Raw genomic sequence first — 21,875 nt, 5'->3', positions numbered from 1 at the left:
TTTGCTCCTTTAGCTCCACTCCCTTGACCCAGGCGAGGGGACTGGCTCCTAACCAGCTTCTTGACAGCACTCAGGCCGCAGAGAGGGACCAGGCGTGGGGAGAGCCAGAAAGCCCCCAAGAGATGAACTACGGCTTCCCATACCTGGCACGATCATCCACACCTGTTCACCCCTGAGCAGGACTTTGCCCCCCCCCCCAGTATCACAGTCTGAGCCTATTCCGTGCGCCTTAATGCTGTAGGCAATGACGTCTATAGATTCCCTTGCCCTGGGGGATATAAAGAAATTTCACATCCGCTTCCCGGGCCTTTGGCAGCCCTCAGTCAGTCTCATCTCCAGCTGCTGGGACAAGCAGAGGCAGATGTCGCCCGGTACTGTCTTCCTGTTTCTCCCGGACGTGCCCCGCCCAGTCCCGGGGGCAGATGGCCTTAATAGACTGTTGGACTCTTAAGTACTCTGTAAAAAAAGGAACAGTCCTCAGCGGGGAGCGATGTGGCCCCCAAGGGAGATTTGGTAACTTGGGGTTGTCACCAGCGGAGAGGGGAGGGATGGCGGGGTGGGGGGGTACTGCTGGCCTCGACATCCTCTGGTGAACAGGACGGCGCCCACGGTAAAGAATTATCTGGCCCCGAACGTCAATAGTGCTGGAGCTGAAAAACCCTACTTTAAAGAGTTCCTCGTCTTAAAGAGGAGGACCCTTCAAGTTTGGCCAAAATCCACTTAAGGGTTATTTATAATTTGAGGTTTACACCCGACAAGAGGGAAAGCCCATTCCAAGCAAGCTGGCGAAGAACGGTAGGATTTATAAATTTCCACCAGGCGGCGCTACAGCACAAAAGAGGGTGAAGAACTGTAGGACTCGTGAATTTCCACCAGATGGCGCTCCAACACAAGAGAAAAATCCAACATTCTGAGTCTCTTTGACAGCAAGCAAAGTAATATGCTATTTAATACCAGAGTATACACATTATTTATATTTACAGCCACCCACGGTACTACAGCATACATACTGGTATTACTCCAGTAACCTCTCTACCTGCAACGTACCCCCAGCAAGCCTGCTTTGTTCCGTGTTTCCAAGCGGCCCCTTGAGCTCGTTCACCCTGGTATCTTACCGCTCTTCTCTCTTGCCTTCCTCTCCTGGTGTGGTTTCTTCCATAAGGCAGAGATTCCAAGAGGCACAAATGATTTATCAGTCTCAATCCATAGCTGACTTTGCAAGGAAGACCCCATGCTCCTACCATCCCCTTCCCATTCTATCCATAGACATCTCATTCTTTCCACTCTGTCCATAGAGATCTCATTCTTCCCACATCTATTTTCTGAAAAGGGGAGGAAAGATGTCATCTGAAATAACAGGCCTCAGGGCGCCTTGGTGGCTCGGTTGTTAAGCGTCTGCCTTTGACTGAGGTCATGATCCCAGGGTCCTGGGATGGAACCCCACATCATATGGGGCTCCCTGCTCAGTGGAAAGCCAGCTTCTCCCTCTCCTCCTCCCCCTGCTTGTGTTCCCTCTCTCCGTGTGTCTCTCTCTGTCAAATAAATAAATAAATATATTTAAAATAACTGCCCTCAATACATACACCTTTTCTGGCCCTTACCTTGCTTTATGTTCTACATATAACCAAGATATACAATGACATTATCTACTTGGTCATTGTCCATGCTGTACTCAAAAAAGTGTTACTTTTATGAGGACAAAAACTGTCTTGTTCACCACTGTATATCTGGTAAATAGTATAGCAGTGTCCAATAGAAATACACAATGATTCATGGGACATACGTCATTTCAAATGTTCTAGCAATCACATTAAGAAAGTAAAAAGAGAAAGGTGAAAGTAATTTTAACCTCATTTTATTTAACCTGAACAGTCCTTCTCTAACGTATTATCACTAGTAAAACGAGGTATTTTACATTCTTTGTCGCATCGCAGGCAACCAGTACGTATTTGTTAACCTTCTATACTGTTTGATTCCTCTGTAGTATAGGAATACGTGGTAGTATTCGCGCCATGCGTAGAGCCTAACTGACTTAGCCATTTGCTCTTATTAGGCACTTAAGTGTTTTCGTTTTCGCTTTTAAAAATAATTCTGCAATGCACATCCGGTTTAACATCTGTTTTTCCTTGGAATAAGTTCCCAGAAGTGCAAATTCTCAGACAAAAGTATGCCCTTTTTAGGGCTCTTGCCACGGTTTGCCCAATTACCCCAGAGGAGATATGGCCCTTAGACTTCGGTGGATTTCGCTTGGTTATTAACGAATCCTCTGTGATGCTAACCAATGCCTGTGATACAAATAACGTTAATAGGTACTAACTTCGGTCCGCTCTATCGCACCAGGCACTGTGCCCTAGGGATTATTCCCATGTTTTGGGCGAGAATCCGAGGCTCCCGAGGTTAATAAACTAAACGCTACTTCCAAAGCCGGGGCGTGTCCTCCAGGGCCAGGACCTCAAGACTTGCTAGTTTAAAAAAAAAAAGAGGAAAGGCTAACTAAAGACAAGAGGGGGAAGATAAGGGAGCTGAGATAAGGGCGAAAAGTCGACAGTCAAGGAACTTGCCCAGGAAGAAAACCGCCGTCTTCCCGCCGCGCCACACGCGTCAGCGGACATACAGGTGCTAGACGCGGCGCCGCGACACCGGAGCGGCGCCCACTCCCTTGGCCCACCACCTCCCTCCAGCCGTTCCCTACGCTCCGCCCCAGAAGGCGGAGCCTCATCTCACGACTGTCTCCCACGTGGCGCAGAACGCGGAACGGACGTGGCGTCAGCGGCGCCGTGCGCGGCCTTTCCGCCGCGCACGTCACGTGATCCGCGCCGGAAGTGCATTTCTGGTCTCCCGGGCAACAGCCCCTCCCTCGCGCGCCCCTTCTGTCTCCTCACAGGAAGTAGGTCCCTGCTCGCCCACCGCCCGAGATCCGCGAGCTACGAGCCCACGAGGTGACTCCGGGGACGGCTGGGTTTCCTTTGGGGAGTGAGGGAGGAGCGTGGAGGCACCGATGCCTGGCTTCCTCAGATGCCGGGAGAGCCGAGGACTTGCCTGTCACGTGGTCGTAATTAGCCTCATCTCACGGGGCCCGTGAGATTCCTGAATTATTGCTGGTTAATTGTGACAGGGGACTGGTTCCGGAGACTCTCAGCCGCCGTGCTTCGGAATCGGTGGATGGCTTTTGATGCTCGGGGACCCATCCCAGACCAATTACATTCGAATCTGTAGAAGTGGGACCCAGGCATCGGTATTTTGATGAAACTCCCCCCACGTGATTCTGAGGTGCTGAGTAACACTGTGTTAAGCTAAGTCTGTAAAGTGAATTCGGGCTTTGGTCATACAGCCCGGTATCTGAGCAGAACGTCGCCCAGGGCAGCCTCATCCATGGAGGGATGTCTGGAATATCGGCCCGTCTACTCAAAACTTAGGGTTTTCTTTTTATTCCCCCTCACACTTCGGCCTCTGTGGGAGGTCAGAATTTTGGTGGAAGTTACCTAGGGAACATTGGCCACTGTGGTCTTTTATGCGCCTTACCCGTGGAGGTGGAGAAGGTCTTTGCCCACTTTTCTTCCTCAGTAATTAAGTGGAGTTGAACTAGGAACCAACGAAGTACCTTTTAGCTGTGAAATCCTGGGAGTTCCTTAGTACAGATCAGATGGTTCTGAACAATTTTATCTTTATCAGGAATGATTTTTAAAGCTGTTTCATGGGCTAGGTAGGTTCTGTATTGGGCTGTTTTGTACCAGAAGTCAGGACATTACTAGAAAGTCTAGGCTGAAGATTAATAACACTTCTGGGGTTGTTTACTCTCAGAGTTTCCATGAATTGTGGGGTGGAGATAACATTTACAAATACAACTTATAAATACAGTTTGTAACGGACCCCTTCGGGATGGCAATGCCAAGAGCTGCTGTATATTTTCAAAGATCGTTGGGTAGTGACTTGGGATAGGTGTAACTGAAGACAGGTTCACAGAAGGTGTACAGATCTCTTCTGTGTTCATTGCTGGGAAAGTATATAAACTAACGGTCCAGAGAGAAATTTTCATTCTAAAACTGTTTTACAGATGGTAAAGGATTATTTTGGTTTTTAGGATCCAGCATTTAAAGATGGGGCGAGAAGAGAAGGATGAGGGAAAATTGAACAATTAAGGCCAGAGTGGAGGCTGGAGAGATTGCAAATTCGGTGCAGAACTCTTGGACCCCTTCTCTCCAATGGGAAAATCCATCCATAGAACAGTTGGACACGTGAAAAAAAGAGCATAACTGTGGTTGATCAAAGATCAGATGAATTGAAAATAGTTTTGAAAACATACTAATGTATTTAAAAGTCTGCTTCCTGAAAAAATTTGTGGCTTTACGGGTTACCTGAGTGACTAGCTACTCAGTTTACTTAGGGAAGGGAGGAGGAGGAGAGACTATTATCAGGAAATAGCAATCTCAGCAGCATCCAAAGGCAAGAAAATAAAACTGTGGTTTTTATGCCGGAAGGAAAATAGGAAATTTGAAAGAAATAGATTACAGAATCAATGCCTACAAGTAATTGATTAAATGAGTGGGACGTAGTGCTGTATCAATTCAGGAAACACAGCGATCAAATGGAATTACCACGTATGTGTTTATAGAAGGAAACTTGAAATAAAACCTCTGAAATCTACGGGTGGGCTTAACCACTTTAAACTAGTCATGGCTTTTGCTGATAGGCTCTGAACTTACATGACCTGCCTGTTCAACCCTTAGTCCTTTACAGTCACACCAGCTTTTGCTTTGCGAGGGATACACTTGGAGTGAAGTGAACTTACCTGTTTCCTCTTTTGAGTTGTATTGCTAGTATGCCCTTGGTTATCCTAGTTTTCACCTCTTCCATTGCCTGTTGTGTTCATGATCAGAGGGTCACTTTGTCTTTGAGTGGCCTTATATTTCACTTAAGATCTTGACATTAGCCACCTGGGGATTTGGTGAACTTGCAAATAGATCTGCTCACAAATCCATCACCCTGCTGACAAATTAAACAACAGCGTTCTGTGGGTGGAAGGTTATTTGTATTTTTTTTTTTTTAAAGAACACTTAACTACATCCTTTCAGTCTTTCTCCTTCCCCATGCTGGGCCTTCCTTTGTGACATTACTTCTAACTGCAACTTCCGGAAGAGAGTAAATTGGGGTTTGGGGTTGAAGGAATGAAAAGGAAATAAAACTTTTTTGGCTCCCTCGCCTATCAGTTATAACAACGGTTGTTATAGACAGAGAGGTGCAGGCTCTTTGAACTGGATATTATGTGCCCTTGTGGGAGGCTCGTGTCTGGCCATAAGACAGAGCCTGGACTCCTGAGGGTGGGAAGACACTCAGTCTTGAGCCATCTTTGTTGTCCACATTACCGGGCAGGGACCATTCTAAGCCGCAGGAGGGAGTCCCTGAGGGCATCAGCCCAGTTGAAACTGCCATCAGGCCACTGGGGGTGGCAGGCAGGAAGCAATGCTGTCAGAAAACCTTTTTATTATCTTAGTTCAGGAAGTTACTACTGGTGTATGCGTTCTTGGAAGACGTGGTCTCTGATAGGGTTATTACTACAAATACAGAAATGCCTTAGAACCACAAATGACTCAGTTCATGTAATTTCCATTTCTCATTGTACCTTCATTTATTTTGAGCAATTTCCAGCAGACCCCCTTCTACCCTGAAACATACACCGAAGGCCTACATTAGATCCTCTAAATTACATGTTTGGTTCAGAGAACCAAATCACTGGGAGCCTTACCAGAAAGGTTTGACCTTAGGGACTTTAGCCAGCATAACTTAATGACTGACTTCCAGTGTGTTCCTAAGCAAAAAATCAAAGCAGGGACGCCTGGGTGGCTCAGTGGGTTAAAGCCTCTGCCTTCAGCTCAGGTCATGATCTCAGGGTCCTGGGATCGAGTCCCGCATCGGGCTCTCTGCTCAGCAGGGAGCCTGCTTCCCCCCTCTCCCTGTCTGCCTCTATGCCTACTTGTGATCTCTGTCTGTCAAATAAATAAATAAAATCTTAAAAAAAAAAAAATAAAAGCAGGTGAGTTTTCACGTATTTAATTTTCAGAATTCTACTGGAAAAGGAGGATAGAGAGGAAAATCCAGTTGCAGAGTACACATTATTATTTGAGGGGAATTTCTGTTTTTATTTTATTTATTGGTTGCAGTGACACATCCTAGATCCTATATTTGTAGGAATAGAAATACACCGTAAAAAGAATATGTACACTGTCACTACCTTTCAACAAAGCCACATTACTTACTTGTGGAATTTTTTAATAACTTGATGGAAATAGTTGGATTTTTTCCATTAAAAACAACAAAGCTCTTGCCTGTTATTCCTCATGTATATTTATGCATTTAAAAATACATCTCTAGGATAAGCAGATTCATTGAAGAATGCATGTGTTTTTTTAAAAAGGCTATATGGGAGAATACATGGTTTAAGACCCAGGGCACTGTCTTGCCAGTGGGCCCCAGGGCTCGGCAGTGTTTCATGAATGACCTCAGCGCTGTTTTTTTCCTTCCTCCTCTGGTGGTTGAGGACAGACAATGAATTTGGTCTCTGTGCTCGCCCGGGCTCAGCTGGGTAGTGACTATTATGCCATTGTGCTCGCTGGGGAGGGCCGCCGGTTTGGGGGTACTGTGGATCCCGGCCTGCCCTGACATTACCATTCTCTTTTCTTTCAGCTCCACCATCCCATTAGGAGGAAAGCTGCTGTTCAGTCCATGAAGATGTGTGCGGCGGGAGTAGGAGACCCTCCGAAAGAGGTGGCGACTGAAAGATAAAATTAAAGACCTTTGAAAGTCATCTACATCTGCTATGACCATAAGCTTGCTTCTCTTTGAACTGGTGGCTGGAAGTGTTGCTTTAATGTTTAGAATTAGTTTCATGTTGGCTTTTCAGAAACCCAGGCTTTTTTTTTTTTTTTTTTTTTTTTTTTAAGGTCCTTAAGTTCTCCATGTAGAAAGAGTAGCCGGTTTGAAAAAGTTAACAGGACCCCTTCTTAGAGGAGGTTATCACCTTTCCTTAGGAGCTAACTGATGCACCTAGCAGGAAGGGATATGTATTCTTTCTTCCAGGGAAGTGAGTCTGTGAGCTCTCTCCTGCTTCCCGTCCTTGTGGGGTTGCTGTCCATGGCAACTGGTAGGGTCTCCATCAGAAATCGTGGCACTACACGTGCATTATAAGCCCAGTTGATTTCAGGAGTTTGGTGTGTTTTGTTTTTTTTTTTTAATTAAGTCTTTAAATATCTCTGTAGATGTTGAAGAAATGGTCCACTTTCCTTATTTAGTTATTAAGACGATTCTTTTGTCCCGGATACTAGGAACTGGTCACCAGGATTCCTGGGGTCATCATCACCGTTTTCTAGCTTCCACCAGGCTTACTCCAAGCCTAATCATTTACGAGACAAGAGAGAATCACAGTGTTCCTGCACGGATGGCCAAGTGGGGAATGAGCAAGGATGAGAGTACCCTGCATACTGACCGCGGAGTCTGTGCGGCCGAATGATGTATTCACGTGAAGCCGGGCCTGGCAGAGGATGGCCCACGGCTTGTTTTTGTTCCCACCTGGGAGCTAAGAATGTCATTGCTACATTGTCAATGTAGTCATCAGCTACATTGTCAAAGGGTTGTTTTTGAATCTATTTATTTTTAAGTTTATTTATTTGTAAAGATTTTATCTATTTGAGAGAGAAAGAGCATGAACTGGGGGAGTGACAGGCAGAGAGTGAGGGAGAAACAGACTCCCCACTGAGCAGGGAGCCCGATGCGGGGCTCGATCCAAGGTCCCCAAGATCATGACATGAGCCGAAGGCAGACACTTAACCGACTGGGCCACCCAGGCATCCCGGGTTGTTTTTAAATTTAAAAAAAAAGAAGAAGAATATGAAGAGTGTGTGACAAAGACTGTATGTGGCCTACAAGCCCAAAATACTTACTACTTGGCCCTTTACACAAAAATTTTGCTGGTATAAAATAACCAAGAATAATGCTGAAAAAAGCAAACCAGTAATTATAAAGCTGCATGCAAACTGCTACTCCTTTAGACATATTTTTCTAGACCTTCTTTGATTTCCTTTCTGAGAATTTACTTAATTTGTCGTTCATTCTCAGGAACTACTTTCAGTTGAATATCTGTAGGATTTTAGGAATGAATTAGCCACTTACAGGCCGCACCTTACAGTATTTTACAGTAAAATACTTACTCTATGATAGACAGGTTTTGGATTTGGGGGAGGGGGAATGATAGAGCCAGGGGTAAATGACCATATGCGACACATAGCTCCCGGGTTCTTAACTTGCCGGAGGCTGGTGGCGGATTTGCTCAGAAGTGTCCCAGCGGCCAAAACAGGAAGCACTATCAGAATAAAATCGATGTTAGAGATGCCTGTATTCCATCATTAAGATAAACTCAGCTTTCTTTAACAGCCTGGGTCTTGAAAGCATCCAGTGCCTTAGCTGACTAGTTGGTCTGCTTCATAGGTCGCTGGCACACCAGGCTGAATCCGAGCTGCTTGTGCTCCAAGCCCCGGAACTGGCTTTCTTCAGCCCGCTGTCCTGGCTTCCTTCTCGCAGAAGCAGTCAGGGCATGCCTTGTGTGATCTCTGAGACCGTGTAACATGGCAGCCCTTCTAGCAAGTTATTTGTCAAATCAAAGGCATAAATAAGTAGCCTCTCCTCAAATTAGCTCTCCGTGCCCCTTTTAATCACAGCCATTGACATTCAAGCAGCCTGGCGAACGTGATGAATTACACCGGAGCCTCTTAAACAGTCGCCTACTTGATGGCGCGTGCCTCCGCTTCCGGCTCTGCAAAGTGCAACCTCTCCTGAGCCATCTTGTGCATTTTCAGAATACTGGCACAAAGACTTTTAAAGCCAGGCTGGATTTTCCCAGTTATAAATAAAAGCAGAATTTCCCAAGGTCTGCAGTAGTATTCGGTGACGATAAAGTTTATGGCATCTTTGAGGCTGAAGCCAGACCTTCCCAGTTCGGGATAATTAATATTTACATTGATCTGGTTCTAAGTACATTTTACAAGGCATTGAAGTCTGGACTCAAAACTCTTAATTTCCAGAAGACACACAGATGCCCTGCAAATTCAATTCCTATGCTCCTTGTTAATCTCTAAAACAAATTTGATTAAGACACACATTAAAGCTCACTTTAATGGCATTATGTGCTGCAGGCTCTTAGAAAAATGCTCAGATTTCAGTGATACAGATATGAAACCGGTCTGGAATGAATTAGCCACTTACAGGACGCACCTTACAGTTTAGCACTCAAGTATGTACTGATGTCTACTGTAATTTCATTTGAGTAGTGTAACTTCTCTGGGTGGTTAACCCCTTAATTGTATTGACTTTTGTTTTTCTTCAGTAGCTTGTAAAGCACATAGACAGTTAGCCAGGTTTTCAGATAATTGCTCACGTTTTAAACCTTTAAATTGTAGTTTTATAAGTATTGCGAACTTAATTTACACTTATATTTTCATTGCGTGGATTCGCTTTTTTCCAGTTTACACTCACTGCATGTGTGTATATTCTTGAATTTAGAACAGGGAATAAGAAGTGTGGGCTGTGTTTAAGATATATTTACAGAAGATCAGGTCAGCCCTCTTAGAAATAGCCTGTTGGAAAGCCTATTGTATTTAAAAAGAAAGTGAATGGTTCTCTTCAGGCTAAATCTTAAAAGATGTGGTCAATTTAACAGCTCAGTTTTCCACATTAACCATAGCAGAACATCTGATAGAGATTACAAAATAAGTCAAGTTTATTTCTTAAGGCTTAGAATTTTTAAATTCTGCCCTCTCATGAAGTGAAGGAGGGAAAAACAGGCTTCCTTCTGTATCTGATTTCCCAGAGTTTCAAAATCCAAGTAGCTGGAAAAAAAAAAAAAAATCCAAGTAGCTGTTGGCTCAGCACCACATTGTGTTAGTGGTTTCATCTCACGGATGCTTCAGTTCTCGTGCATTTTAGGATATTGCTTTTTTTTTTCTTTTAATTTTTTAAAGTTACCCCTGCACTCAGTGTGGAGTTTGAATGCATGACCCTGAGATCAAGAGTTGCACGCTCTACAGAATGAGCCAGCCAGATGCCCCAGGATGTTTTGTTTAACTTTCTTTTTTTAAGTATATCCTGACATACCGTGGCATTTTAGTAGCTCTGAACTCCTGAGCAGGAAGGAGAAAAAATAAAATTGTTTTAAGTAGCTCACAGAAGATATTGCTGCAGATTAAACTTTACCTTTAGGTATCTTCTGCCACATCAGTCCATCACAAGCAGGTAGGCAGGGGCAAAAGGAGTAAATCCTGGCCGAGCAAGGCCGCTGAGCAAAGGCGTTCTATGCAGGCGATTGGTGGAAAGTCTCCGGGGAACAGTTTCTCCTGCAATGATGCAGAGTGCTTAGGCAGGGAGAGTCATATATTATTAGTTCCTGTTCTGTATTAATATTTTTAATACAGGTACTAGCCACTAACTGTGTGGTTCTTTCCAGTCTTTACTTTCAATAGGTAAACAAATACTTGAAAAATGCAGTGTCCCTTGAGCCACTTAATCATACCTAAGGGGATCCCTCCCAGGTGCCAGGGCCCTGTAGCATATGTTGCGTGAAGACCAGGCGTGGTGCTCAGAAGAGCCAGCCTCTGAGGGGCTGCACTGTAAACCCTGAAGTAGCCACAAGTGTCACCCACGTGCACTGACCAGATGTTTGCACTGTGCTTGTTCTTTCCCAGTTTCAGCGCCCGTTTGGACTTCCACAACCAGAGATGACAGCAAAGGTAAGATTTTTTTTTTTTTTTTTTTTTTTAAACTCATGAGCAAAGAGTAAATTTTAGCCATTAGGGTCTTGGTATTCTCATCCCATGACGGAGAAGACCAAAGAAACAAATACATCCAGAAGGGAAAAGTAAAAGCACCAGTGGGTAGGTTGCTAGACAGCTGTTGTCAGCTACTGAGAGTGGCCCAGACCAGCAGATGTTTAGGGGGGTAGTGAGGGAGGGACCAGAGAACATTAGTCCATGTGGTTCTTGGAACTAGGCGCTAGGTTCCAGTGGGTAGAGAGGCCCAAGGTGGTTGATGTCCGTATCTCTCCGTGCATCTTACCTAAAAATAATCATCAGCCTCTGTCCCCACTTTATTATGGCCATAACGTTAAACTGAGTCCTGTGCGTACCTCATGCACACACACGTCCTGTCCGTTGTGGGCATGGACCTGTCCTGTGTCCTCTTTGGCCCAGTGGTAGCGTCCTGGTGTAGCGTAGGTATTTACTGGATACTCGGTAGACAACGTGTTGTTTAGCCGATTCAACACTTGAGGGTTCTCTTGAGGAAGGACTGTGTGGCATCTGGCTTCCACCTCCCTTTATTCTGTAGGTGGCATCCTGGAAAGCCTCTGAGCCTTGGTCTTTTCATCCAGTCTATGCAAGATACTGGCGCCATTATCACCAGGCGATGGCCTGGATGCGAAGCCACCACAGTGCCTACAGGAAGGCGGTGGAATCTTACCTCAGTTGCCCGTGGGCCTTCCCTCCTGCAGCTCTCGCCCAGAGCCCTCACACGACCAAGGCCAAGCCTCAGCCCTCTCGTGACCATCTCCCGGCCTCCACGGACTCGCACTGCGTTTCTTCACAGTCTAGAAGGTCCGGGCAGCATCCAGCCGCCCGCCCCAGAGAACGCCGAGCTTGGCCTGCCGAGGAGGAGGCGGCAGAGTCCGAGTCAGACGGGGGTGTGGAGTGCGACCTGAGCAACATGGAGATCACAGAGGAGCTGCGCCAGTACTTCGCCCAGACCGAGAGGCACCGGGAAGAGCGACGTAAGTGTGCGCCCGGCCCTGCGCGCTTCCTCCCCTCGCCCTGCCTCTCGCACTGCCTTCTTCCTCGAGTTATTTTGTAACTGCCTAACGCACCACATCCAGTCCCACCTCAGCTCTGTCAGCTTCCGGAGGTGTTTTCAGACAGGACTTTTTTTTAGCTCTAGAGCAAGGCTTGTCCCGGTGGTACCTCTGCCATCTACCCCGAGTAGCAGACCGCAGATGGGGGGCTGTGCACGGGGGTGTGCCCGTGTTCCCTGATCGACCCCCAGCCCCTCAGGGCCGTGCCCCCCGCTTCACAAATGAGGCAGGTGACCTCTCAGAAGGTCCACTGACTTGCTGCACGGTGCACAGCTAGTCACGAGCTGCTGGGGTTCAAATCGAGGTCTGACTCCCAGTTCCTGTGCTGCTTCCTCTAGCACAAACTTCGGGATTAGGTTTTGTCCCTGAGACTGCTAGGTTTTTTTAAAATACTGCTGTCACCTCACCCCTACACGGCTCTGAGACTTCCCTTGCTTAGCGAGCTACCAGGCCTTCGTTTTTAAGCGGCATCGGAGCAGAGGTCATTGTGAACCTAAACAGCCACAAAATGTCTGGGACTCAAACCTTCCTGGTCCGACCCCGCGTCGAAGCAGTCTGTTCTTAAGGTTCTAGAAACATGATCATGCTTTTCCCTCTTCCATGGCAAAGCAGGAATTTCCTTTTTTTTTTTTTTTTTAAATAATTTCTTACCAAGTTCCTACAAAGAACTAGAACTATGAAAATTCACCAGACTGTTTACATTTGAAGTGTCTCAAACAGATACACAAATGCTTTTCTCCTTATAACCAGTATCTAGTCTCAATATTGTTTTTATTGAGTTCTAATTATATGATACTTTACTTAGAATGTTTTTAATAAATAGAAAGAAACAAGATAAACAGAAACATGGAAGTCTGGGGATGGCCAAGATGGGGTTCCGTCTTTGATTGATCTGTGTTTTCCTGATGATGGGCTGATCGATCCCCGCAGGGTGCCTGGAACTGAGAGGTGGGCTTTGTATAAGGTATCGTGCCTTTTAGTGTCTGAAAAGTGTACAGTGGTGAAGGAGAGGAGGTGTTCCAGCATGTCCACGTTCGGCCGGAATGCCGTTTTTTTATAGCTTTGGAAAAAATACGATGGATGTGGGGTTTCTTTCGTTTGTCCTTACTAGAGGGTAAAATAACATGTTTCCCTCCACAGATTGATATGTATATGATAGCAGTTCTAATTAGGGACGGAAGCAAACCCCAATCATCCAAAAGGCCATTTTGAGTTATCTGCTCATTTAAAATAAACTTGATACATAGTTATTCAATAAAAAATAGATGTGATGATAATGAAAATAAAGTAACGAAATGTGTCTTTCCGACGGCAGCAGTTCAGTTACAGATATGGCTGAGAACCGTTCTTCCTCTTGCCTTGGTCAGGTAGAATTCTAAGTAAGTTTGAAAAAAAAAAAAAATAGTCATAAAAATTACCTGCTAAGTTGTGCCTGACACTTAATACTGTTTTTGAATGAGTGAATGATTTTGGTATTAATTATGAGCCTTAAATCAGGGTTTTCAAGTATCCCATAAAGTGCTAAGCTTGCTGTGCTTGTGCGGGACATTTTACAAAGTGAGTTAGGCTTTGATGAACTTCGGATTTGGTTTTATATCATTCCCTATCCGCTGAGTTGACCTCAAGGCTCCAGATTGCACTGTTGTCATCACTGTGGTGGGTTGAAGTTTGTTCCCTAAGAAAAAGATCTGTTGGAGTCCTAATTTCCCCCGCTTCGGCCTCAGGGTGTGACCTCATGTGGACATAGAGTCTTTACAGAGGTAACCAAGCTCACATGAGACCGTTAGGGTGGGCCCTGATCCAGTACGACTAGTGTCCTTCAAAAAGGAAACACGTGCACGCAGAGGTAGACATGCACCCGGGGAGAAGGCCACGGGAAGCCTGGAGTTCTGCCGCTGGAGGCTAGCAGAGAGGCCTGGACCACATCTTCCCTAGCGCCTTCAGAAGGGGCACGGCCCTGCTGCCCGTGCCTTGATCTCAGACTTCTGGCTCCCACACCTGTGAGATGAGAAGTTTCTGTTAGGCTAAGCCACCCAGTTTGTGGTGCTTTGTTACAGCAGCCCTAGGAAACTAATGCAATCCCCCTGTGAGAATTTTCTTTGTCCCAACATGCAGTCTTCGAGTGGGACACGAAGTGAACTACACAGGTCTTGCCATCCCTTTGGAGAAACTGTTACATACTTGTTTTACCATGATGTAGACAGCAAACCAATAAAAAAGGGAATTTTGTGAAAACCCATACAGCCTTCATCTTTAACCTCATTCTTCCATGTATACGTTACTATTAATAACATTATACCGAGCGAGCTGTGGCGGAAGCGCTCACGTTAGAGTCCCGCCTGCCCCCGCCACTCGTCAGCCGGAGGCACTTAGCTTGTGGGCCACCTATCCTGGTCAGACTGTGCCTCAGTCACCCGACCTGTGAAAGGGGATCCTAATCAGTGGAGTGGTAATTATGAAGATTAAGTGAGATAATAAACGATAAGTGAGAGAACCATGCTTGGCACGAAGTCAGTGCCCAAGAAATGTTATTTGTTAGGGTTAGTTGCTGATAACTCATCCTTTAGTGTGTGTCACTAACCAAGTATGGATTTTACTCCGATGCTGTGTTATTTAGCGCTTGACTGAGAGTCTGCATATTTTTTAGTAAAGATGTTCTGTGGCTTCAAAACAAAGTCATTTCTGCTCTGCACTTTCTAAATTCTTAAATTGACTTAGAGTCTTTAAAAAGGAAAAGAATTAAAGTTTTGGTGTTGATCCTATTTAGTCATTAACGTAGTTTCATCAAAGTAGTCATTAACACAACTTTTAGTCCATTTCAAGGACATTCTTGCCTGATGTAACAATATAGGAAAATGCATGGAAAAATGAACCCACTTCCATATTACTAATAACAGCACTAAACACATCGAGCTTCTGCTTCTTCGTGCTTTGTAAATGTGTAGTTGTAGCATAATTGAAAACTGCTTGTCTTAGGGTCTCTGCAATGCTTTTGTGTCCTGCGGTCTGCCCTGGAAATATGACCAGGTCTTTGGGAGAAGGGGAGGTGGTCTGGCAAGGGCGAGAACATGCTGTGGGGTCAGAGTCTGATCTGACTAGTAAAGACTTAGAAGCTCCCGGGGCCTGACCCTGTACCACCAAAAACAACGGGCATTATTTTTTTCACCAGCGCTTTCGGTGGCTTGTAGGATGAATACTGCCCTGTACTGTTCCTTCGAGCAATGCTGAGGGATGGAACTCAGGTGTAAGCGCTGTGAATGTCCGAGGTGCTTTCCGGCCCGTTGCCTTCACTAGAAATGTTCGTGGAAGTTTCGCTACATACACAGTTGGGATATATCTTAGGAGTGATTAGGGACCTGAGTAGTGTGAATACTTAGTTAAAAGTTGTTTGGTTTTGCTCTTTGAACCACTAGAAGCTACTTATTCAATAAAGGCAAATTCAGCTTTGAATAGAGATCATCTAGAGAACACAGAATTTTATGAAATTTATCACTAGCAGGGAAAAACATAGCTAAATTTAATTCTATTTTTTGGTATTACTTCCACAGGAGTCTATATGTTACATAATTCATCATCATCGGAGTCTTATTTAATATTTTCTTAGAATAAAATCCTTCATACTGAACAGCATGTTCTTGTTTATGATTACTGCTCTTCCAGATAATCTCTAACATATTTTAGTGATAAAAAAAAAAAACTAAGGAGGAAAATAAAGAACTCCTTCTGTGTGGTGGGAACAGACATGCTTTTGATTATGTTATATGTCATTTCCTAATGAGATACTTCCGTTATTCAAAACTTTACTGGTAACATTACTTATGGGAAAGTAGACAGTTGTGGAGTTTTAAAGGTCAGCTGTGTTTTCAATTATTTCTTAGGAAAAATGTTTATTGTTAAGAAAAGTACCGTGTTTTAGTCATAAATAACCATCTGCAAGGATATGGTCCTAATACTTAGAAGGGAGATGAGTGAAAGTTATCATTCCCAGTGCAGAAAGCCTCTGGAACAAACACCACCACCATTGTCTCAGGCTTGAGCCAATCAGATATTATCCTCTGTGTTTTGGGGGTAACCGTTGGGTCAAAACAGACCAACCCAGTTGGGAAGAGGAGACAAAATCAAGTTAAAACTGATACCTAGAGGCACCAGGGTGGCTCAGATGGTTAAGCCTCTGCCTTCGGCTCAGGTCATGATCCCAGGGTCCTGGGATCGAGCCTCGCATCGAGCCTCGCATCAGGCTCCCCGCTCGACGGGAAGCCTGCTTCTCCCTCTCCCTCTGCTATTCCCCTGGCTTGTGCTCTCTCTCTCTCTGTGTCAAATAAATAAAATCTTAAAAAAAAAACAAAACCTGATAGCTAGAAGAGCTAGAAGAGCCATCTGTGGCCTGGTCTGTGGGCACCTTTGCAGTGACAAGTAGAGCCCATGAACTCAGCCATGAGAGAAGTTTCACGGGGTAGTGGTGGAAAATGCAGTATGTTCTAGGCTTGAGGGATGGGGTCCATTGGGATCAAGAGAGAAAGAAAGGGGGTAAGTCCACTCCCCACTGAGCACTCAACGTGCTGTTCTTACCACAGGGCCGAGCAGTGCTTTCAGACATTAGCTGGGAGAGTTGGAAGGTTTAGACCAGTTTTCATTACCAGACCTTCCGTCAGTCCGCTGCAACCCCAGCCAGTTCGCCCTCCGTCCGCCCTCTGGGGGAAACCTCGAGGATATAGTGAACGGCGCGGTGTCAAGTGAGCCACTGTGCCGTCCTCCTGACCGAACACGGTTCCACCACGCACGTGTCCCATCCAGTCCCAGTGCTCGAGGTACGGAAAACCAGTCGGAGGGAGGATGCAAATAAAAGGCTGAGGAAAAGTGGAAGGGCGGGATGGAAGTGCGCTCTTACTCTGGAAACAGTAATTACCCACCGACTTCATTTGTCAGGGGGAGAGGGATGGGAGGTGAGGACGAAGGCCCGGCAGAAAGGGCTCCAGGTCTGCTGGCAAGCGCCTGTGTCCCAGGTGTGTCGCTGACAAGCCAGGAGTGACAAGCCAGAAGCGAGTCACTCGTGACATAAATCAAGCGTGTGCTTGTGCTCGGTTGTGCTAAAATCATTAATTCTGGCAACATAGCAGAGAATACAGTCAGAAGGACATGCTGATCCGAGAAAAATGAGGAAAAATAACATTGTATCTGTGGAATACTGAATGAATGTTTTCCCGCTCGGTCAGGTCCTCTAAAATCTAAGTCACTCCTCGTGATTTCGCTTTCCTTTGTTAACTGTAAGTCCACATTGGTAGTAGCATCATGTAAGTTGATAGATTGAGGGGGAAGATAGCAAGGTTATATATCCTGAACCCAGACGGGATCCAGTAGCGTTTGTCCTTAATAGGATGTTACTGTTTTCTTGTTTTAACCCTATATGCATATTAACCTTTATATTAGTTTCCTAGGGCTGCAGTATCAAATGACCATAAATGGGCTCAAAACAACAGAAGTTTGTTCTCAGTTCTGGAAGCCAGAAGTCTGAAACCAAGGTGTCAGCAGGACCCATTCCCTCCAAAGGTTCTGGGACTTTGCCTCTTCCCAGCCTCTGGTGGCTCCTGGTGTTCACTGGTCCGTGGGGACATAGTTCCAGTCCTGCCTGCTTGGTTACCTCATTTCCCCCCTGTGTCTCTGTGTGTCCTTTTCTGTCTCTCATAAGGACACGCTCATTGGGTTTGGGGTCCACACTCATCCAGTATGATCCCATCTTGATCCTCAATTACATCTACAAAGACCTTGTTTCTAAAAAAAAAAGAAAAAAGAAGAAAAAGTCTATTCTGAGGTTCCATGTAGATGTGAATGTTGGGGGGACACTATTCAACCCACTCCAGCCCTGCATTAAACCTGAAATCTAATAGTACATTCCAGTTTTTATTAGAATAGCCTATAGGAGAAAAAGCACTGGGGAACGTTGAGTCCCACAGCTGTTTTCAGTAAAGAATGATCAGCTGCTCCGTGACACGGCACCTGTTCCGTCTGAAGTGTGATACTCTCCTTCTCTGCTTCAGTCAGATGATTCCCATCTGGTTGAGCCCTCACCTTGTTTTGACAGGGAGAAAAACTGCTAGTGATGGAGAAGGCTTTCCTTCATTGGGAGGAAGGAACAATAAATAGAAAACAGAATAAGTGATGCCTTCGAACGAGTATATTCTCTTCTGAAGTTTGCTTGGTCCCCTAAGTCGGTATAAGCTGAAGTACTTCCAGATGCTAGCGGCACCTTCCCATGTCCAGCCCGTCTGAGCGCATTTGGTTTTAAGTTGACTGCTTTTCAAATTTGTAGTCTAGCCATAGGACTTTTTTTATAATCGTTTAAGTAAGTAGAGGCACGGCGACTCCGAGGGAAAGGAACAAGCTCAGACCCCATCTCAGTGGCGCCCCCATCTGCCTCAGCCTCTCTGCCGTGGAGGCTTCTGAGGAACCCTCTGGAGGGGAGCTCTGCCCGGCACCTTTTGAGATTTGACCATCTGTTTCTCTGTCCCTGAGTTGTCATCATTCTTCTTTAACAGCATCTGGAAGAAACAGCCGTTTACAAAAAATAATGTATGGCCTCTGTCCAGACTTTCTCTCAACAGTCATTTCCTGAGCACCTGCTTAGTGTCAGGCATTGTGTCCTCCTGGGCCTGGGGACGGCGGGGGCTGGTGAAGGTGACAGTGCCCTTTTCCCATGCATGACTTCCACAGGCGGGTTTTAGCACTAGCCGGTCAGTGCAGGGGACAGGCTCCCTGCCCTTTAGGTCTGCGTTTTAGGGCACCTACCCACCATGCTGGAAACCAGGAAAGCCCCAAGCCTCTTTCAAGGCCGGGAGAGGACAAGGGTTGAGTCTTAAATTTTCATAAGGAGACCCGAATAGGAAGGAGATACAAGAAAAGAATTGAGAACAGAGGGTTGTGTCTTTTATTCTGTTATTCTTACATGGAATGAGCTTCATAAGCTGAAACCCTGTGATGGTACCCGATGAGCACGTGCCAAGTGTGAACTTGGAAAGCTGCACTGGCTACGTGGACTGGCGGCTGCACTTGGCTCCTTTTAACAGTGCTTCATCAACAGATGTCAGCCGTAAGAAAGCATCTCGATGTAGAATTGTTACACGGATTTCCTACCTGTAAGATAGTTTTGGTCAGAAGAGTAGCAGAACCATGGTAAATTATCAGGAAAAGAAAAGGAAAGATGCGAAAGGAAGAAGGTTAAATTCACGTATCCTGGCGGCAGAGAGCAACACTTAGTAAGATAGTGTGGATCCGGTGTTTATTCAGACTTGGAAATGTGAAGCCTCAGACTCACACAGGAAGTTGAACATCTGCTGTGTCACTAGATCTGTCGGTGAGGCTGATTATAGTCTTGGGACAAATGTGAAAGTAAAAGGACTGCAGTCTGGGAACCTCTGTCCTCTAGATGCACAGGCCCTGGGCCCCCCGCAGGCCTCTCCCCACCCCCCACCACGGGATTGTTTCCTCCGGGCCCAGGAGGAAACGGGTCCAAGGGCTGGTAACAGCCCAGGGCTCCCATAGGTGGCAGAGGGAACAGCTGTCCCTGGCTAATGTGGAAATGTCCCGCTTTCAGAGGAGTGGTCTTTGGAGGGTGAGGATATACAATGTAAACACCCGTGGGAACTGAACCGCTTACATCCTAAGGTTTCAGACTGGCAAGAAGACCAAAACCGAGAAACAAGTGGTTACTGACCTCCCGTTCGTTTGCACATTACGCCAGTGTTTTGGTTCAGTTCTGCATTTCACAGCAAGTCAGCCACGTCTCTCGTTCGTGGGTACGGGAGCAGTTACATTGCGCTTACCTGCTCGGCAGTCATTTGGCCTACGTATCTGTAGGTGACGTCTTGCAGTTACAAAGAAGCTGCGGATGTGCTAACTCAGAAGTGGCCGCCCACGTTTTTCGTGTTCCCGGGTGTCCAAATCTCCTTCCCTCCAACTCCAAGGGGATACAGGCGAATAACAGACTTAGGGGCGTGACTGCCTAGCCACAGGCATGCCTTGCTGCTCGCTTTAGGGTTCACAAGGAAAGAGGGGTTTATGTCATTGTTTTATCCCCTATCACCATCTTCACTCCTTCCTCGGTAGCAGCAGTAGCTACAGATGCGTGCGTTGTGTGCATTCCACTCTCCGTCTCTCTGTTCCCGACAGAGTGGCCTACACAAATCTGTCAGCTGGCTAAATTTTACCTTATGCAGGGATATGTTGTTTCTGTGTACATAAGAATAAAAGTTCTGATACTGGGACCTGTTTTAGGAAAACCTATACAGGGGAGAATACACTGGATTTCTTGCTTTACAAAAGAATCCATTTATATCAGTAGGATTAAAATCACATGGCTCTGTCACTTGAAATTTAGCCTAAGCTGAGCTGTGAAGCTCTTCCTTCCATTGGCAGAATTAGCCTGGCTCGGCCCTGTCTCCTTGGGCAAGTGTCGTATTATGTGACTCCATTTCCTCGCGTGCTCCGTGTCTCCGTGTAGAAGGCTCAGGGATCATCGCTGCAGTCCCCTAGTACCAGCGCTTGCTCTGTTCCAGATCACCTGAAATCAGTACCTCGAACGCGGGGCTGACTTTTTCTCCCAGCACCTCATTTGTGGCCTGAACTACTACTTCTTGCAACCCTGGACTTTGCAGGAAGCGTTTCGTTTCCCTCCTGGCCTGGCACAGTGTGTGAATTGAGGCGAGCTCCGCCAGCCCTTCCGGAGGCGCAGCTTGTGGGCGGCCAAGCCGTGCAGATGGAAGAGGGAGAGCTGTATTCAGGGCTCAGTGCACAGGTTCGACGGTGCTGGGTAACGTGTTTCTAGCAGGGTCGCCTCCCGGATGAGCAAACAGTGCATTTCCTAGGCATGCGGGCAGTGGTGTGCAGGTATCTGGGCGGGCGCCGCCGGCCCGACCTGGCCACGCAGCCGGCAGCCGCACCCCGGGCTCAACCGCCGTGTTGGTTCGTTCTCAGGGCGGCAGCAGCAGCTGGACGCCCAGCGCCTGGACGACTACGTGAACGCCGACCACGACCTGTACTACAGCACCCGCCGCTCGGTGCAACCCCCCTCCGAGAGGCCCGGCGAGCGGCGCCAGGCCGAGATGAAGCGCTTGTATGGGGACAGCGCCGCGAAGATCCAGGCCATGGAGGCCGCCGTGCAGCTGAGCTTCGACAAGCACTGTGACAGGAAGCAGCCCAAGTATTGGCCGGTCATCCCGCTCAAGTTCTGAGCCCGGGGCGCCGTGTACCCAGCCATCACCCCCTTCCTTTTGGATTCACTGAATCTCTCCTTCTATGCATCTTCTCAGGGAAATTTCTCTTATACTGAGAAATAAACATGTCACCAGAGTCCCAGGGGGCCTGTCTCAGGGCTGGATGTAACATGTTGGCCACTTGAAGTCAGCAAGTTGCGTACTGTTGCCAACATGAAAGATTTTCTGTTGATCCAAAATGATAATTTCATGTATATCATGCTTTCATGTATATCACTGATACTCTCCAGTTCATTAAAGTCCTCACTTAGCGACACCGCCTGGTTTTTTTTTGCCTTTTTCTATTTTCTTCTGTCCTGTCTTTAACCCACCTGAACTTCAGCGCGCATGCCTTAAATGAGTCAGATGTCCTCTCCCACTCGAACTCCTTTAGCCCCCACTGAAAGTGACCCTGTGGGACAGACACCACTTCTCTCCGCTGCAGAGGTCAGCGTGCCTGTCCTGTAAAGGAGCAAAGAGTGAGTATTTCCGGCTTTGCAGGCCACACAGCCTTTGGCGCCACCACTCTGTTCTGCCCTTGCCACCTGAAAGCAGCTCTGGATGGTAAGTAAACAAATGGATGTGGATGCATTCGGACAAAACTTTATTTGTAAAAACAGGCCTCGGGCCAGATTTCGCCTATGGGCAGTAGTTCGGGAACTGGCTGCTCTAATGGAATGAGAATGACCGTCTTGACATTTTTCCCCGTTATCTCGTTATCTCTACAGAGCTTGAATGTCGCCCGG

General features: G+C 46.5%; 1 protein-coding gene across 1 annotated transcript; it reads left to right on the top strand.

Annotated features, from left to right (window-relative positions):
- The first annotated feature begins 2,837 nt into the window (after nt 1-2,837).
- GEMIN8 (gem nuclear organelle associated protein 8) lies at nt 2,838-21,400 on the top strand. The gene is made up of 5 exons (XM_080795276.1): nt 2,838-2,939; nt 6,682-6,762; nt 10,728-10,772; nt 11,368-11,806; nt 20,852-21,400. The coding sequence occupies exons 2-5, from the start codon at nt 6,721-6,723 to the stop codon at nt 21,106-21,108; spliced, it is 783 nt and encodes a 260-aa protein (XP_080651402.1). The 5' UTR covers nt 2,838-2,939; nt 6,682-6,720; the 3' UTR covers nt 21,109-21,400.
- The last annotated feature ends 475 nt before the right edge of the window (nt 21,401-21,875 follow it).

Source organism: Martes martes (genome assembly GCF_963455335.1).
Source record: "Martes martes genome assembly, chromosome: X".
Lineage (NCBI taxonomy): Eukaryota > Metazoa > Chordata > Mammalia > Carnivora > Mustelidae > Martes > Martes martes.
This window is presented reverse-complemented; position numbering and strand designations above follow the sequence as displayed.

Coding starts and splice junctions, on each gene's coding strand:
- GEMIN8 (XM_080795276.1), top strand. CDS start 6,721: ATGAAGATGTGTGCGGCGGGAGTAGGAGACCCTCCGAAAGAG. Junction 6,763..10,727: donor TAGGAGACCCTCCGAAAGAG/GTGGCGACTGAA, acceptor GTTCTTTCCCAG/TTTCAGCGCCCGTTTGGACT. Junction 10,773..11,367: donor AACCAGAGATGACAGCAAAG/GTAAGATTTTTT, acceptor TTTATTCTGTAG/GTGGCATCCTGGAAAGCCTC.